The following is a 15,991-nucleotide window of genomic DNA, read 5'->3' on the forward strand; positions in this document are numbered from 1 at the left end:
CTCTCTACGGAAAGAACTGAGTTTAAAACCTAGCTCTGAGCTTCCTGGGAACAAAGAAGAAAAAGGAAACTAAGTGAAATTACACTGTGTAGAGTAATGAGGCATTAGTATACACAACCGTGATATGAATGTTTTTACGATTTTTAAAATGAAACATAGAGAAGTAATCAATCTAATAATGAGATAATTATTGATTTTACTAAAATCTTTGAGAGAGTCTTCATTTGAATGGCTATTTTCTTTTGTCAGTCCTTTTGATGTGAACAAGGAAAATAAAACAGGCCACTTGCCAGAAGACATTTAGAGATAATCACTTGTATTGCCTGAATGACCATATGCCCTCAGTACAGGGTGTCCTTGATAAGCAAGAAGACTTTGGTCTAGACACAGACTCACTGCTTATCACTTCAAAGGATTAGATCCAGTTCTTTCAAAAGAGGTCATAAAACTCATAAAACTCTCCAAACAAAAATAATTAAATCACTATTATTTTAAGCACAGGGCATTTGGACACTCAGATGAAGGAGTTGCATGTCTGGTTCCCAGTCCTAACAGTCTAGATGAGGAAGCCTCCTTCAGAATGCCAGACCTTAGGAGTCATCACACTAGAAGGAAATTTTCCACTTTGCCTGAGCAACATGGTTCCAAAGACATCTGAGCAGGTTTAAGATCCCATCTGCACTCGCAGTGTCACCAGCCCAACCGGTGGCAGGAAGTTCTGTTCTGGCTCATGGATGTTTTGGTCCTGGCCACCCTCCCAGGACCTCAATCCCTTACCACAGCCTTGTCCCAGATGACAGACATCCGCTCCTCTACACCATTGGTGCCCTCGGGAATGGCTGTGAAGTTGTCCTTCCCAATTGCTTTCTGGGCAGTGCTGAAGGTACAGTGGGCACTCCCAGACAGTTGCAGATCCCCACTGGCAAAGGAGAAAAGGTCCACGTGAACAGGAGAGACGGCTGGAGGCACACTGGGGGCTTAGAATCTTGTGTCCACTGTGAGGGTTTGGACTCTGACTACTTGAGTTTGGAATCCCTCCTCCACCTCTTATTAGATATATGAGCTTGGATGAGTTTCTTCCCCTCCCTGCGCTCAATTACCCCATCTAGAAAGTTGAGGGGGTGGGGTTAGATCATCTCTTTTGTAGCCACATAAAATGAACTCAGATGAGCCATGTCACGATCCTACGTCTGCAGAGGGCGGCAACAAAGCAGTCTCCCTACAATTTAGCAACTATTTAAACTTAGGCAAATGATTTAGATTCTCCAACCTTCAGTTGCTTCATATGTAAATGTAAATGGTGATAAGACCACCTCACTCATAAAGTTATTACAAGAAACAAATGAGATTGTGAGTGTAGTCTTACCATAGATCTTGCCACATAAAAGTTTCTTTTTTTTTCTTTTTTTGGAGATGGAGTTTTGCTCTGTCACCCAGGCTGGAGTGAATCTCAGCTCACTGAAACCTCTATCTCCCAGATCCAAGCGACTCTCCTGCCTCAGCTCCCAAGTAGCTGGGATTACATGCGTGCATTATCATGCCCAGCTAATTTTTGTATTTTTAGTAGGGACGAGGTTTCACCATGTTGATCAGGCTGGTCTTGAACTCCTGACCTCATGATCTGCCTGCCTTGGCCTCCCAAAGTGTCGGGATTTCAGGCGTGAGCCAAAGCACCCAGCCCCATAATAGGTTTTAACTGCTATTACCATTATTAATATTATAACTGTATTAATGTTTAGGATGGGGAAGAGCCTGTTTTCTATGCTCAAGACTGCAAAATAATTCTCAGTACATTTTTCATACTACAAACTCTAGTCTAGCTGATAGATGGAACTGCTCCAGTCCTCAACCCAGCTGGCCCAAGAGATGGTTTCACAAAACGCCTGCTGCTGGGCATTCCTGCACCAACCTGGCCAGCAAGGAGTTGATGTAGTCAGGAGTGGTTGGGTCAGGGCTCAGGGGTGGGGATGTCACGAATGCGGCTGCCTTGGCCCAGTTCTTGCTCCAATAATGGGTTCCATCTATGCCTAGGCTGGCGGTGATGGGCTCGCCAAAGACCACATTTCCTAGAAAAGGAAGGAAATAGGCAAGGGGTTAGCATAAAGTATGTGCTGCATGCACTGAGCGCAGAGTCAGACCTGGGTTCAAGTCCATATTCCCACCTTTTCTAAGACTCTGCTTTTCTGCCTGCTAAATGTGACCAAGTTTGTATTCCCTAGATTAAAAGAAGCCATTGGTTGTTAGATGCAGTGTCAATTCTCAAATTTTGAGCCAAATTAATATTTGAGACAAAATAAAATATATGTATTGATTTTAAGACTCATCCTCATTTGAGAAATACTGAAGTGCTCCAGTTGTTGCTCTAGTAATGGGTTCCATGTATACCAAGGCTGAACTAGACATATGCTGAAATTGATGAAACAAGATGAAATCTACTTCTCAGGCTTATGAAAATGAAAAAATATGGCATATGTGAAGCATCTGGCACTTAGTGGATGCTCGGTAAATATTGCTTTCTTTACTTGTTGCTCCTTCCCACTGTAGGGGCACCAAATTCCAAATGTGCCCCCACCACTGGGAATTGCTAGATCCCCCCATTACAACAATATGCTTAGGTTCCACAAAGTAAAATCTATTCCTGTGGATTACAGACTCTCATGACTTTTTTTATCATGTTTGTTACTCCTAACATGATGACCTGCTAAAAACCACCCAATAACCTAGGACACATCAAATATGAGACGAGCCTCTTGGATTCTGCCTCAAAAATTAGGGGCTAACTACTCAGACCATGGAGAGGGAAGAAAGGCTATTGGAAAAGACATTGATCTAAGCTTCTGTTGAGCTTCTTTAAGAAGAAGGAACAGTGATACAGAAGGCAAATGCTAACTCATAGCAAGGTGGTTGGTACCAAGTTTCTCTATGCCAAAATCTGGGGCCAAAGCTACCCTATGAAGCCCTTGGCTTCTTTAACTTGAGTCCTCAATCTTCCACAGTCAGATTCTCCATAAATTTGCACTCTATGGCCAGGATTACAAATACGTTTGCCTTGTTTCAACTGCAATCAATTGGTAATGGTTGCCTAGAATTCCATGAAAAGAAGAATTCTAATAATGTCTCAGGAGAAAAGACTCAAGACTCATAATTGGTTAGTAATGTCTGCCATGGGCAAAAGAAGGAAGCCATGGCAATGATTCACATAGGACAGCCCTCCTTTTTGGGGTGGCAGTAAAAAGATCCATGTGATGAGAATTCAAGGGTTCTCCAAAAATACACACTAAAGGATGCAGGACCATAAAGATATGAAGAAATGAAGGTCACAGCAAGCAGTCAACCACTATTGAAAGAAATAGAACCTTGTAAGTGGAAGAACTCTCCCTCTGGACTATGTTTAGCATGGGAGAGTAAAAGAAGCTAAGATAGTAATGATGCTTAGATTTGAATACTATCTCTCCCAGCTGGGAGATCCTGAACAGGTTGTGCTGCAATTTCATCTGAAAAAGGGTAATAATGCCTATTTCTCAGACTTCTTTGAGAATTCTACACAATAAAAAATTTGAAGTATTTATCTCAGTACAGCGTACATAGCTGTTCCTCGTTAAATTGTAGCTTTCTAATATTAATTCTGAGCAGCCATATAGTTAAAGAGCCCTGATGATTGGTGACTAAACACATTGAGTCTTCACTTATATCCTGGTCAAGAGGGAAATACTGCTACACTTTATCCTGCTGGGGATACTCTTGACTGTTTCCCCAAGAATGACAGTCCACGAGATGTTTACTGACTTCAATCTCAGCTGCTAGTTTTTCATCCCTGAAATAATACTGCCATTCCACCCTGGAGACACAGCTGTACTAGTTCTGCTTGCCAAAGAATTGAGCCAAAAGGCTTAGGGTTAGGAATTTTTCTCCAAGAAGTTTGAAATAAGATCAGCATATAACTGAAACACCCTGTCCCAAGTGTGGCCCCCAGGCTACCCTGAGAATGGGTCCCAGGCAGAATGCATCTTCAACAGAGGGCATAAGAGGGTGGTGGGTGGTCACGGGTAGCAGGGGTGTGTGTGGCACTGGGTGAGGACAGAAGGGAGTTCCTACACACTTTTACTTTTTCTTTTTTTTTTTTTTTTGCTTCTTCTTCTTCTTTTTTTTTTTTTTTTGCTTTTCTCCAAGAATGAGTGAGGAGCACTGGGCTGCTTTCCTGGTTCTCGCCCAATGATTCATACCCAGTGGAGCAACCAAGCCATGTCAGTTGAGACTTCTAAAAGCTAAGGAGAAAACAGCAGCCTACAGAGAACAGAGGAAGGAAGGAGGTGCCCCAGAATCTGCCAGCTAGGAAGGGTGTCTAGACAATGTGAAAGCCTCCCCTCTCATAAGAAAAATAGGATCACCCTGCGCCAGAAGGCCAGGCAGCTGAAACTCAGCCATCAGCGTCAGCTGAGACTATTTTTAGCTACAGCAGTCACTCACACATAGAGATTTACAGGCCAGTTTGGTAGTTGAATCACCCATCTTGGGCCTCTCCACCACCAGAATGGCCACTGGCACGCAGTGGTAGCAACCACATCACCAGGCCTGGTAAATCCTCTCTCACAACCCAATGCAGAGCTGCACGTCTACAGCTTTTCACCTACACTCATCCCTTACCAGCCTCACAACTGAGACTATGAGTCTGACACTGAGGATAAGAACCAGAAACAGAAAAGAAACCTCTGAAAACTTTACCTAAGCACAAGGCAAGCAAAGGAAGCCCAAGTTAACACCAGTGGAGAAAAGAAGAAGTCAACAGGCAGCAGGGGCAGAGCCAGGGTCGTGAAGGCCGTGGTGGCCAACATGCTTTGGAGACCCACTCAACCACTTCTCTAAAATAACTTGTGCTAGTCTCAGTGGCTCAGGAGGTATGACCTGCATCTGTACTGTGGCTTCAATCCTGGTCAGATTATACCATCCCAGGGTGTTTAGTGGTCCAGGGATGACAGTGTGACCCAGACCAGGACAGTCATGGTGCTCCTAGGGACTTTTGCTTGACCTGCTGGAAAAGGTGTATTTTACTTTCCCATCATGCTCTCCACCAACAATTGAGGACAACAGGTGCCTCTTGGCATCTATTCCTGTGACTGTTCATACTAAACAAACCAGAGGAGACAGAGCTAAGAAAGTGGTAAGCGTGACAAAACCCTAATACTGCTGTTGAGGCCCCTCGATCTATCCATGCCTGAAACACCTACAACCAGTTATTTAGTTGTGTTTGTTTAAGCTAGTTGGAGCAGGATCTTTGAATTTTGCACTCAATTTAATCCTGACTGATACGACCATTTATAAAACTCATTTATAAAACATTTTCAGGTAAGGTGAACTGAAAATGAAAGATCAAAGGGGAGAAGGAAGATGCACAAAGTCTCAGAAGAACTGATTCAAGTTCTGTGTCATCTTGGACAAACCACCTAACCTTCCTGAGCCTCAGTTTACTTACATGCCAAGTGAGAGAAATCCCAGGATCCTGCCATCCACACAGGATGTGGAGAGGGACTTCCTAGGGAGCAAGGCAATGAGCAAAGTAGGCACCATTTATATTACACAGGACAACCAGGGAGGGAAGGGGCCACACAGTGTCTTTGAGAGCTCTGAGATCTTAGGAGCACAAATCACCTTTTTTCCTGGCTTGTGAGATGAGGTCAGCTGCACTCTTGCTCATGACCTTTGTGACGTAGAGAGGGCAATTGGTTTGGCTGGCAATGGTGATGGCACGGAACACAGCCTCAGCTTCCAGCTGCAAGAAAAAGTCACCAGGAGTCAATAGGGACATGAACCTCTCAAACTGGTGGCTCCCACCCCCACAAACTATGAGAATGCAGTGCTTTACAGAGATTCTGGGTGATTTTGGCAGGATCTGGAATTAGATAGCCTACATCCACATCTCAGATCTACCACTTCCCAGCTGTGTCACTTTAGTCAGCTTCCCAGTGCCTCTGTCCCTCACTAGTAAAACAGTATAGCATGGCACTGTCATCTGAGAAGAATACCTGACAGAGGGAAAGTACTTAATGTTAGCTTGAGTTTTTCCTTAGCCTATCCTCTCTGTGGTTATCACAAAGGTGACGTCTGAATGAAAGCTTTTGCTCGTCAGTCTTCTCAGGACAGAGTCTCCGGGAAAACACAATAGCAAACCATTATGTCTGAAATAACCAGCCAAGCCAATTAGGCATCATGGTTTCTCAAATCCTTTCCTGCAGCAGTAAGTGGTCAGCAAAGGGTTAATTCTAGGAGGTATTTCTTACAAAAGTAATTCCCAGGTTTCTGAACACCAAGACTTCTTTTATTATTGATCTCTCCCATCTTACCCTAATGTAGAATTCATGTTTTCAAATATACTAACCACCAACCCAGTGGCATTTATTAAGTAACAAAACAAGAAGTTTTCCCTTATTTTACTAACAAAGCAGGGTTTGAGAGCTGAGGCTCTCTCAGGTGGCCTGGTTCTGAGTCCTGCTTCTGGCACTTATAAGCTAGGTGATCTCAGGTACATTACACAACCCCCCAAGGCCTCAGTTTCCTTGTCTGTAAAATGAGGATAATAACAGCATCTGACACGTTGGGCTGTGGTGAGGATTAAATGAGCTAATCCTTGTAAAGCAATTAGCCCATTCCTAATGAGGGAACAAGGTTAAGTGCCCTTTGAAGGGTGGTTACAGATATTATTGCTAATAATATTTTCTGACCAGCTGAGGGTCTGTGTTACTCTCAAGTGGTCTGCTCTCAACTGGTATGAGTTAGTCCAATTCAGCACAAAGCAGAGACTTTGACATTTTTCTATTCAATTGGCAACAGTTCCCTTTTTTATGGATATGACATTCTGGTTAGCCTGTGGAGCCCAACACTTTAAAAAAATACCAAAAATAGCTTGCAGATGCCCAATGGTCGTATAATGCAAACCAGTCACTGCCCATAGTGGGTGTAGCTCAGCAGACAGACTCTAAGAACTTGCATGGCTGAGCTGGCCTCCCCCAAGCTGCACTTTATTTCATGTGGATGAGATGTTGGAGGCCCCTGGCCATAGATGAATGTGGACACCTTCCTGAAGCACCCAGAATTTTGTCCTCTGGTACAGTTGTCTTTGTGCCTGGGGTCCCAGATCTCTGAACAGCATCACTTGAGATGGTGTCTGGGTATGCTTGAATTGAAGAGGGGTTGGAGGGGCTGGCTCCTCCTATGCTTACTCCTCCCCCTTCACACCCATGCTGACCACTTCAGCTCCCCCAGGACCTCTGTTCTGGTCCCTTTGATCTCATTCCTCCCAAGCACTGCAGGTTTTTCAGCACTTTGACAACATAACTATCTTTGGAAGTTTACATCACCCTCCAACTTCATCCAAAAGGCCTTCCACGGCTGTAGAGATTTGTGGCTGAGAGACTTTTTTACTAAAAAGGAGACAGGAATAAGGAGGAGGGTGGGGTGGTAGGGCCAAGGGGAGGTTGAGAAAACAAACCAAGGAACAAAAATAGACTTTGCTCTGAAATCCCCTGGCTGCTGCTGGAAATCCATCTTGCCAGCACATCTCCACAGTGACCAGCATTTAAGAAAAGCTTCAGAAACAATGCTGTTCGCCCTGGCCTGTTCACGATGAGTAAACGATTTTCCAGTCCTTCAAGTGTGATCAGCCAGGGGCTTAATCTCTCTGAGCTTCAGCTTCTTTACCTGGGCAACAATGCCAATCACACAGAGTGGCAGCAGTGAGAACTGAGATAACGTATGCAATTAGCCCATGCCAGATGTATGCATTCCATAGAAGTGACCTGGTATTATTAAGGAGACAGACTTCAGGGATGCTGTATGTGATTGGAACCCTAATCACAAAATTATATATTTAAATGGCAATAAAAATATCACTAGCTACAATGGAGTTTCTGAAGTGCTGATAATCTGTTTCTTCCTCTGGGTGCTAGTTATACAAGTGTATCCAGTTTGTGAAAACCCATTGCCTCCTTGGGATAGAAACATTTTTTTCTATGTGTGTTCTATTTACATTTTAAGTAAGACTCTAAAAGAGATGGGATATGGGAATGTAATCATTTCTGGTTATGATTCCTTCTTCTCCCTATTGTAGGATTTGGAATGACAGGACAGAAACAGGATTCGCTTCACTGATATGGAGGGCCTTGACTTTGCTCCAAGTGCTAAGACCCAGGCTGCTCTTCCAAAGCCAATGTGCTTTCAGGTACATGGGCAGCCAATTCTCAGCTCTGTGCTCCATGCCAGCAGGTGAAGCTGCTGATATCTCAGAGACATGGAACCAGCCTCTAGTCACCTTTGATTTGTTGTTTGGTTGCTAAGCACAGACATAAATAATCATTCATTTTTATACACGAGAAACTTCCATAACTGGACATAATCATCACCTATACAAATTGATGAGCATAATATATATTAAAAAACCCCATTCAACCACTTATCCAAATGGCCAATATTTTGCAGGACTCCAAATGAAATAATGGAATAAGTAGAAATGTCTATGAGATTCACACTGCGATTTCCTTAAGAAAGGAGCTAGAAATTTAACACTCCTGAGTAGCTGTGAAGGACACTCCAACTTGTGCTATCTTTAGAGAGATTAGGGGTCAGAAGTAAGCATGTCTCTTACATTCCTTTCTAATTTTCTCATGGGCTCTTGAGCTAGGGTCAATCAGAAGTGGTCTTTGGAAGAAATGTTCCAATACTGCTACCTGGTACTCAAATTCTCATCACCTTTTAGCAATGTTTATTCATGCGTTGTGTGTGCATATGGCTTGGGAAGACAGGCCGAACACAAACACTGCCCATACAAAGTTGGTGGCGGTTATAGTAAGGCTGAGGCTGTGATGACGGGTGTCTTCCAGAAGACATGGTAAGAACTAAGTCCTCACTGCTACTGCTTTTCTCTCCCTACCCCATCCTCCACCTTCACCCGCTAAAACTTACCTCCTCTGGCCTGCTCAGTACATGGCCTTCTGGACCAGTTATTCCCATTTCCAACATGCGGGTTTGCTCCTGAAATGAGAAAAGAAAATAGTTCTTCAATGAGCTCAAGTGAGATTTGGAAAAATTATGCTGGTATGTTCTGATCTAAAGAATAAATATGTGTACGTTGAACAGATGTATTAATCCTATATTTGGATTTGCAATTTAGGGTAGAGTCAACTAAAAGGAGGAAAAAAAAAACATTCAGGGTGTTTTGTTTTTATTAAAAGAAAGACAGCTGTCAGAGTATCTATTTTTTGTCTGTACTACCCATCAAGAATCATACCAGGTCACTTATTCTTCATCTCTGTCAGTCTCAGCTGCCTCTGAAACTACACTTGGTCATCTCATTGTTTATTCATTCATTCTCTTTAAACCCATTCACTTAACAAAATGTATTGAGCATCTGCTTCCTGCTAGGCTCTGGGTAGGTACCTGCATTAAAGCAATGTAGCCCCTGACCTCAGGGAACTTACAGCTTAGTGCTTTGTTTCTCAAATTGTGGGCCACTCATCACTTACATCAGAATCACCTGAATCGTTTTTGTAGAAATGCAAATTTCTCGCCCATCCTAGCCTACCACATCAGAACACTGTGAGATGGAATCCGAGTAATGCATATTTTAATAAACCACTCAGGAGTTTTGATGTTTTAAATCTATGGCTTAAATGAATGGATTCAAAATTTAACCAAACAAAATAGTGCCTCCAAACAGCATTAACTGAGTTAGCATTTTGGTGAACTTCTGTTTAACCAAGCTGTGGACACAGCAGATGTATGTGTCCCTTGTGGCTGATGGCTAAATTCCTCAGACTTCTAGCCTCTTTCTGCAAGAAGCAGGTAGCTGGGCAGTGAGCACACACACATGGACTGATTGAAACTGGCAGAAATCCTAAGCCACCATTCCTTCGGCATTACTGGCATTCACTCTGACATTAAGGCTAGTTCATATGAACCCCTGCACCAGCAGGCCTGGCCTAGTGAACTGGGAGTACTCTGGTAATGTGTGAAACATACAGGAAAGATGGTGAACACAACAAGCCTTGTCTCACGTTGAAACTAAGGGGCATTTAGAAAGGAAATGATTCTTACCACCTGGAAAAGAACCTTCTGTCTTTTGTTTTTAATAATAGAAATTTCTAAAACAGGAGCAGAAAGGAAAATGCACATACTATAAGCAACCATGAGAGGTGAAATGGTCACTATCTCCAGCTCTACAGAATACCAAAAATGGTTAGAGGCTGATTTTTCCAGAAAAGCACCTCCACTTTTCATTCTATCATTCTCACTTATTGAAACTTGAACTGAATTAAATTTCTTCTGAAGTCTAGTGAGTTTCTACTCTAAATTGCCTCTGGTCACATAAGGGTTAAGGTCTCCAACTAAAGAATCTGTCTTAGGTGACACTTATGCTTCTATCTTGTTTGAGTGCACCAGGATAATGCACAGGACAAAACTAAACTCAAGTGGTGGCTTCCAAGTGCATTCAAATCACCAAGGGAATACTTTCAAAAGACGCTTGCCTGAACTCTGCTACTGACTTTTCCTAATTCCAGAATACCTGGAATTAGAAAAATTTGGTGATTCCAATGCACTGTTCAAATTAGGAAGTCCTATTCTGAAGCCATGATGTCCCTATAGCTGGGAGGTTAAGAATGGCAGTAAAGACCCATTGATGCTACCTCACATAGGGGTAGCAGTGGGCGCAGTGTGGCATTCATCACAGCCACAGTTACATCACAGTTTGGGTCATAACACAACCATGGCTTGCTCCATGATGAAAGGAACCCTGTCTTTTCCATCTTCCCTCTCCAAGGCTTGGCACATAGTAGGTGTTCAACAAATATTTGTTAAATGAATGGCTAAAGATGCTGTTCTCTCAGACAGTTTTGCCAATTTGAAATTTTTTAAAATCACCTTTGTTTGAAAAAAAATCAGTTTTTTTCTGGTATATTCACTTTTGCATAAGTACAGCAAGAATTTCTGAGTATAGCAGCTGCCTTCATTTAAACAATGTGATAAAATCTTTCAGCTCAAGCTGAAGTTAATAAACACACACAAGAAACTCATCCAAATGGAAAAATGTTCCTACTCTTTTCCTGACCGAGAACACATCTTCCCAAAGTAGGGAAATAGGAGGGGTAGGGGAGACGAGAGAAACTTCCATGCTAAGGAGTCACAAGAGGAAAGAAACTGAGAACAGGGTCTTTTGAGTTGGAGTCCATCTGCTTCTACAGAAGCTGGAATGAACTGCCAGGGGGTCTGGTTCCCAGGGAAGATAAGAGCAGGTCTGGGACCACTGGCTGCTGCCCTAAAAACTTGGGTAAAGGGAGGAACACAGTTCTAATACCACAGAGTTGCCTCCCACCAGACCAAGGCATTTGGGCTCTCTACAGAAAATGATTTCATTATCTCTGGGTGTGTGGTGTACGTGAGCGAGAGTGCTATCAGGGTCCTAATTAGCCTCCTTGGTCACAGCGAGAGGAAACTGTACACTTACCTCACCTCCCCCACCAGCAAGACCATAGGCAGAGTCTGAAATCACAACAGCTGGAGCTCTGCATGGCTGGGGTGCTGCCTGCCCACAGGCCTGCACCTGGGCTTGGGAGGCAAGGGATCCCAGATATGAAATCTCTGGGTAAAGATACCCACTGAGGTACACCACCTTAGGGGCAAAGATTTGGTTTTCTTAGTTATTTGCTGTGATCCTTGGGCCAGTGACCTAATCCCTCTGAGCCTGGATGGTCTCTTCTATAAAATAGGGAGAATGACAGCATCTTTAAGGGGTTTGGAGAAAATTAAATAAGAATACACCAGAACAATTACCAGTTCCTAGGACATAGTAGTCAGTGCTCACCAAATGGCACCTGCTATCAGGAAACTAATGGTCCGAGATGAGGGGAGGCCTAGACATTGTTCCCACACCCCTGCCAACCACATTCACCAAGTTCTGGACAACTTCTAAAATAAAAGCACAGTCCAAGTATTAGTGCGCTATGGAATGCATCTGTTTTGGCTCACTTCAATAGCTAGTGCCTGGCACAAAGTGCTCAGGAAATACTCTTAGAAGGAATGAATAATGGTGTCTTGTTGCCAACATTATCAAATGGATGAAGAAAGCCCACTCTTTTTTCTGGCAGTTTCCTAGCAAAGGCCAATCATGAATGTTTCTGAGATGTTTCTGAGATAAACAAAACCCTTCCTAAGATACATCTGTGCATCTATTCCATTAAGCAGCCCAGGAGATGGAGAGATAACTGCTTCCTGCTTCCTTACAAATGATCAATTTGGGCCTTGGGGCCCTCACTTTCATCACTCTTTCCTCAAACTTCTCAATAAGATTTCTAGGAATCCAGTGAGATGTCTGATGTTCATGAGACCTAAACTCTCTATTATTTAAGGCTGTGAACTCCACAGACTTGGATCCAATCTCTAGCTTCTGAGACATGCTGCCTTACAGTCTTTCTTTAGGACAGTAAATGTCTTGTAGCTTTGATACATTTTTCTCTTTCAGAAGAGAATCAGCAAATGCTCTCCCACTAATTAGCCCAATTTGACATCCTCTTTTTCCAGGATGCCTTTTCTGATTCTCCAAGAATGGCCAGGCCTCTTTTGTTTTGCCGCATCTTCTAGTTTTGTTGCTTGTCTACATTCCCCTCTCTTTTGTTTCCTCCACCTAGATTGTGAGGTACTTTGGAGCAGATTCTGTCTTTAGCAAGGTACTTATGATGGTGCCTTGCACGTATTGAGAGCTCAAGCAACACTGAAGAAATGAAGAAGCAAATAGAATGTAGACTCAAAGCACACTCCAGGGAGCCGCACAGTGTTACCTGGGCAATGATATCTCCATTTTCAGCATGAACTTGAGCAATGGCCCCCAGCTCTCCCAGGCAAGTGAAGATCTCATAGAGCTGAAATAGAAATGAGTCTTTGTCACTCTTGAGAGCACTTTCAGCAGCCCCACATAAGGGCCAATTACTAGAGCCAAAGCTAAAACAAATGGGATGAAGCAGAGGAAATAAGTGACTAGGGCAGATACATAGACTACATAGGCATGACCAAAAAGGACTGCTAGTCCAAAGAAATCCAAGGAAAGGCCAGGCACAGTGGCTCACGCCTATAATCCCAGCACTTTGGGAGGCCGAGGGGGGCAGATCACAAGGTCAAGAGATCAAGACTATCCTTGCCAACATGAAACCCCGTCTCTACAAAAAATACAAAATTTAACCAGGTGTGGTGGCATGCGCCTGCAGTCCCAACTATTCGGGAGGCTGAGGCAGGAGAATAGCTTGAACCCAGGAGGTGGAGGTTGCAGTGAGCCGAGGTTGCAGTGAGCCAAGATCGCACCATTGCACTCCAGCCTAGGTAACAGAGTGAGACTCTGTCAAAGAAAGAAAGGAAAGAAAGCAAGAAAGACGAAGAAAGGAAGGAAGGAAGGAAGGAGGGAAGGAGGGAAGGAGGGAAGGAGGGAAGGAAGGAAGGAAGGAAGGAAGGAAGGAAGGAAGGAAGGAAGGAAGGAAGGAACCTTTGTTCCATAGACAGGCAGGCAGGCAGGAAGGAAGGAAGAAAGGCAGGCAGGAAGGAAGGAAGGAACTGATCATGTTCCCCAGGAAGGAAGGAAGGGAGGAAGGAAGGGAGGGAGGGAGGGAGGGAGAGAGGGAGGAAGGAACCTATCATGTTCCCTAGGCAGGCAGAACAAATGTACAATAACGGCCTCAAAATTCTTCTCAACAAATGCTCTAGAAAGCCACTACAGCCCGGGCAGAAACAAACACAAAAACTGAAATCCTTATCTCTTAACCTGTGAAGGTAGACATACCTTCACCTCTAACCAGGAGGCATGGGAATTCATTTCTTGTATTTTCTCTGAAAATTTAGCCTCTGTCTAAAGCAAACGCATGCCATGAATTTCTTAGGGGGAGAGTCAGAGGCAAGGCAGTAGGATTATTCCAATCAACAGAAGGCCCTCCTGGTCCTGAAGGTGAAGAGCCTCACACTTTCACGGGGCTTATGAGGGGTTTGGAGTTTAGCAGATGGAGATTTAGGCATGTTCTTCCTCTTGCCATTTAAGAAAGCTGCTGCCAGTGGAAACTCTAGCTCCCTGTCTGTCTTGCCATGGGCACCCTGCCCGTTACCTTATTTAAAACATAGCGTGGACTGCAAGGGCTTCAAGAAGCACTCTGGCCCAGTGGTCTCCCGCAGTGACCACAGTGATTCATGTTACAAGGGCCAAGGTCATCAGCAACAATAGGAAACTCATCCAGATACCCCACACCACAAAGCAAATGGGTTGTTACCTCTGTGTTAGATACTTGATACAAATCCTTATAAGCCATATAAACCATGAAGGAGTTAACCCCTGCAAAAGAGGGACGGGAGGAAAAACAAGAGAAAGACAATGTTATCATGACTGTCCTCCATCCTTTGCTCCCACTTCCATCGACTAAGGGACCCTGCTGCACTACCCAGGCTCTTGTCCAACATAAAGCAGGTATTTATATTTTGCAAGGGCATTTTGCTCTGCCCACCCCTGCCCCACAAAAATCAAAAATTCCCAACAGATGTCACAGCAGAATGGCCTCCTCTTCTTTTATGCCTCTTTCTAACCTCCTCTGTCCAGCATTCCCCAGCCCAGACGGTCAATAACTTTGATATTGCTCAAGGCAGTAGTAGGTGGCATTAAGAATCACTCTAGCACACCAGTTGTGTTCCTACACTGGGGGCTGCACCATTGAAATCCACCACATACTGGTTCAGTGAGCTTGGGATGCTTAACCTCTCTGGACCTTGGTTTCCTCACCTGTAAAATGGAAAAATAACAATACCCTACTTCATAAAGTGGTTGTGAATATTAAAGGAGAGAATACACACAAAGCTCTTAGTGACAGGCTTGGCACATATTTGGTTTCCATTTAAAATCTCCTTGGTTCAGTTCATTTTACTGTGCAGGGCATTGGATCAGAAAGGAGAACTAAGATGCAGACCCTATGGAAATAATGGCAGGTCCTTGTGCTTAAATATCTTAAGTTGTAAGGTTTATATGTAAAGTTCTATTTAGATCTCACCCCAAATAAACTACTAATACAGTGATTTACCGAAATAGGTGGGACTGAGGAACTGAGAATCATTTTGAGGAAAGGAGGATAATTTTGGTCTCTAACCATTAGGGCCCTTTCAGCCCACAGTGTTCTGGGCCAAAGTGGGTTGTAATTTGAGAACTTCCCTACCCAGAGTGGTTCAACTCAGGCCAGTCTACCCAAACACTACCCTTCCCAAAAGCCTCTACATTATCCATGGAATGATCCAGGCACTTTGATAGAGAAGTGAGTGCTGAAGCTATTCAATATTCTACCCTAGTTGAGATACCCAGCATAAAAGCAAATACAGAAAGGAGTTAATCTCACATTCTGTGTCAGCAAAGATTGGTCAGGGTTTGTGGGGTAAGGAGGGGGATGGAAAGAAAATATCAACCACTGAGGGGGTCGTCATTTCCCTTCCATCCTAGGGCACACTCTTCCACTGGACTCCTAGCATGTGTCTCTCAACTACTCCTTTGGTAACGGTTCTTGCACCCCATGGCATTTATTCTGTTGTTCTTCATGAGCTTGTTTCCTTTTGCCTTGAGTGTTCAGCAGAGACCATTACTTACACTTGTCTAAGACTCCCAGGCTGCCTTACAATGCTGAACACATTGTGCATATGTGTGCATGTATGTATGTGGGGGGGTTGAAATAACCGATGATCAAAAAGCAGAGAATAGAGGAATTTGAGAAGACAGAGGAACGTAAATCATGTACTCACTGAGAGGACACACCCTGGTACACACACAGAAACACATATACATGAACATGTTTTCACATCCTAAGCTCCCAGCCTAAGTACCAACACATCCTTGCTCCTAGAAATGTCTTGGCCTTTTCTGAGGATGCCATTGTTATAGGTAGTAAGGGTTTGATCTCTCTCTAGAGCAAAAATGATATGGGTTAAAAATCCCTAATCT

The 15,991-nt window shown here is 43.7% G+C and overlaps 1 protein-coding gene across 3 annotated transcripts in view; it reads right to left on the reverse strand.

Annotated features, from left to right (window-relative positions):
- The window catches only part of DPYSL3 (dihydropyrimidinase like 3), a 118,703-nt gene that overhangs the window by 9,251 nt on the left and 93,461 nt on the right, over positions 1-15,991 (reverse strand). For all 3 annotated transcript variants that reach the window (XM_017513250.2, XM_037733016.1, XM_017513251.2), the window contains exons 5-10: positions 14,289-14,350; positions 12,822-12,902; positions 8,953-9,021; positions 5,647-5,767; positions 1,910-2,066; positions 778-919 (exon numbers count right to left, since the gene is read on the reverse strand). In XM_017513250.2, the coding sequence (XP_017368739.1) occupies positions 778-919; positions 1,910-2,066; positions 5,647-5,767; positions 8,953-9,021; positions 12,822-12,902; positions 14,289-14,350 (632 nt within the window). The remainder of the gene's footprint in view (positions 1-777; positions 920-1,909; positions 2,067-5,646; positions 5,768-8,952; positions 9,022-12,821; positions 12,903-14,288; positions 14,351-15,991) is intronic.

This window comes from Cebus imitator, unplaced genomic scaffold (assembly GCF_001604975.1).
Source record: "Cebus imitator isolate Cc_AM_T3 unplaced genomic scaffold, Cebus_imitator-1.0 Scaffold489, whole genome shotgun sequence".
NCBI lineage: Eukaryota > Metazoa > Chordata > Mammalia > Primates > Cebidae > Cebus > Cebus imitator.